This window comes from Anarrhichthys ocellatus, unplaced genomic scaffold (genome assembly GCF_004355925.1).
Source record: "Anarrhichthys ocellatus isolate YVR2014 unplaced genomic scaffold, GSC_Weel_1.0 scaffold184, whole genome shotgun sequence".
In the NCBI taxonomy this organism is placed as follows: Eukaryota; Metazoa; Chordata; class Actinopteri; order Perciformes; family Anarhichadidae; genus Anarrhichthys; species Anarrhichthys ocellatus.
The window spans coordinates 203,039-205,874 of record NW_022280214.1 but is presented as its reverse complement, the minus strand read 5'-3'; the positions used below and the strand labels follow the sequence as shown (position 1 = coordinate 205,874).

The following is a 2,836-nucleotide window of genomic DNA, read 5'->3' as shown; positions in this document are numbered from 1 at the left end:
TCTAAAATATATAATCTATGATCTATAATCTATAATCTAAAATATATAATATATAATCTATGATCTAAAATATATAATCTATGAGAAGGTGTCTGTAAATATACAAACACACGGTTTAAAATGTGGTCAGAGGGAGAGCTCTGTGCACTCTAACCCATCTGTGCAGTGATGAGGAGGAGGAGGAAGAAGTTCACCTGACAGACAGAAGAGAAGCTGCTGCTGTCATCACCTCACTCTACAGGAGCAGCTGAACGCCTCTCTGTATCATTATTATTATTATTATATTTAATAAGCTGTCGTGGTCGCGGAGATGCCGGTGCAGATCCCGGACGACTCAGACTTCTCCTCGTTCAAAGACCAGTGTCTGAGCTGTGACGGATGGGTCAGCCGCTACAATAAAGGAGGAGTGACGGTGTGGTGTCGCGAGGAGGAGAGCCGGACTGTCCAGAAACTCAAGGTGAGCGCTCAGACCTGGACCTGGTCGGACCAGCTGCTCTCAGACCAGGTCTTATCATATTACTCTTGATGTCAAACTTTGAACTGAAGCTTTCAGGTGAACAAAGTCGAGCTGCAGGTCGATTAATTGATTAATAGACTGACAGAATATTTTAGTTGTATTCATTTCAAAGCACAGAAAAGCCCAAAATTCTCAGTTTTATGAGATAATAAAGTTAAATTTTTTTTTAGATTGTTGGTCGAGTAAAACAAACATCTCCTCAGAATTTTATTTTACAATTTTCTTATTAATTATGATATGAATTGAGAAAGTATTGACGAGATGAATCAATAATGACCATAATGACCAGATGAATCAATAATGACCATATTGATTAGATGAATCAATAATGACCATAATGACCAGATGAATCAATAATGACCATATTGATTAGATGAATCAATAATGGCCATAATGACCAGATGAATCAATAATGACCATATTGATTAGATGCAGCCTGAACAAGAAGAAAATCTATATTGAAGGATTCAGCTTAAGATATTAATCATACTATAATAAATAAACTTCACATTAAAATAATAAAATAAATTATTATGAAAATATTATAGATTCAAATAATCCTTCATGCAGCAAAAACGGGTCAAACTAGTGATTTTAAATATAAACATTAATAAATATTAAAACATTAGCAATCAATATGGTATTGATTAAAGATCAGAGTCAACTCTTCCTCCTCCAGTCAGTATTTAGAGTCTCTGGAGGAACTCGTCTGATTGGTTCGACCACTTTAGATGTGATGATGTGAGTAAACAGCTGATCAACGAGGAGTCACCAATCAGATAATCAATAGAAACTCTTTTGATGATCTCGTGCCGATAATGGTCAGAGAGACATTTGAAGACATTTCTTATGTTTTATAAAAACCTGAGGCAGTGGCCAGTGGACCTACTGGATCGCTAGTTCAAGTCCCGATGTGGACAAAGTAGAGCGGACTGTTAGCTGGAGAGGTACCAGTTCCCTGTAGCCTTGTAGCCTGGTGGCCTGTAGTCTTGTAGCCCTGTAGCCTGGTGGCCTGTAGTCTTGTATCCTTGTAGCCTGGTGGCCTGGTGGCTTGTAGTCATGTAGCCTAGTGGCCTGTAGTCCTGTAGCATAGTGGCCTGTAGTCTGGTAGCCTTGTAGTCCTGTAGTCCTGTATTTCTGTATTCATGTATTCCTGTAGTCATGTAGTTATGTAGTTATGTAGTTCTGTAGTCATGTAGTTCTGTAGTCATGTGGCCATGTAGTCATGTAGTCATGTAGCTCTGTAATTCTGTAGTTCTGTAGTCTTGTAGCCATGTAGTCCTGTGGTTCTGTAGTCCTGTAGCCATGTAGTCCTGTAGTCATGGAGCCATGTAGTCCTGTAGTTATGTAATCGTGTATTTCTTTAGTACTGTAGTCCTGTAATCCTGTAGTTCTGTAGTCATGTAGCCATGTAGTCCTGTAGTCCTGTAGTTATGTAGTACTGTAGTCCTGTAGTCATGTAGCCATGTAGCCATGTGGTCCTGTAGTTATGTAGTTCTGTAGTCATGTAGTCATGTAGCCATGTAGTCCTGTAGTTATGTAGTACTGTAGTCCTGTAGTCATGTAGCCATGTAGCCATGTGGTCCTGTAGTCATGCAGTCCTGTAGCATTGTAGTCATGTAGTCCTGTAGTCCTGTAGTCATGTAGCCATGTGGTCCTGTAGTTATGTAGTCCTGTAGCCATGTAGCCATGTAGTCCTGTAGTCATGTAGCCATGTGGTCCTGTAGTTCTGTAGTCCTGTAGCCATGTAGCCCTGTAGTCCTGTAGCCATGTAGCTATGTAATCATGTAGTCCTGTAGTTCTGTAGTCGTGTAGCCATGTAGTCCTGTAGCCTTGTAGTCATGCAGTTCTGTAGTCCTGTAGTCATGTAGTCCTGTAATCATGTAGTCCTGTAGCATTGTAGTCATGTAGTCATGTAGTTCTGTAGTCATGTGGTCCAGTAGTCCTGCAGCCCTGTAGTCAAGTAGTCCTTTAGCCATGTAGTCCTGTAGTTATGTAGTCCTGTGACATTGTAGTAATGCAGTTCTGTAGTTCTGTAGTCATGTAGTCCTGCGGTTCTGTAGTCGTGTAGTCATGTAGTTCTGTAGTTATGTAGTCGTAGCCATGTAGCCATGTACTTCTGTAGTCCTGTAGCCCTGTAGTCATGTAGTCCTGTAGTCCTGTAGTTATGTGGTCATGTAGTCATGTAGTTCTGTAGTCATGTAGTTATGTAGTTATGTAGTCCTGTAGTTCTGTAGTCCTGTAGTCATGTGGTCATGTAGTTCTGTAGTCATGTAGTCATGTAGTCATGTAGCCATGTAGTTATGTAGTCATGCAGTT

At 40.3% G+C, this 2,836-nt stretch overlaps 1 protein-coding gene across 1 annotated transcript in view; it reads left to right on the top strand.

The window, feature by feature from the left end:
• Positions 1-260: 260 nt before the first annotated feature.
• stard15 (StAR-related lipid transfer (START) domain containing 15) overlaps positions 261-2,836 on the top strand; it is a 12,643-nt gene continuing 10,067 nt past the window's right edge. The window contains exon 1 of the mRNA XM_031878519.1: positions 261-457. Coding sequence (XP_031734379.1) covers positions 311-457 — 147 coding nt within the window. The 5' untranslated portion in view covers positions 261-310. The remainder of the gene's footprint in view (positions 458-2,836) is intronic.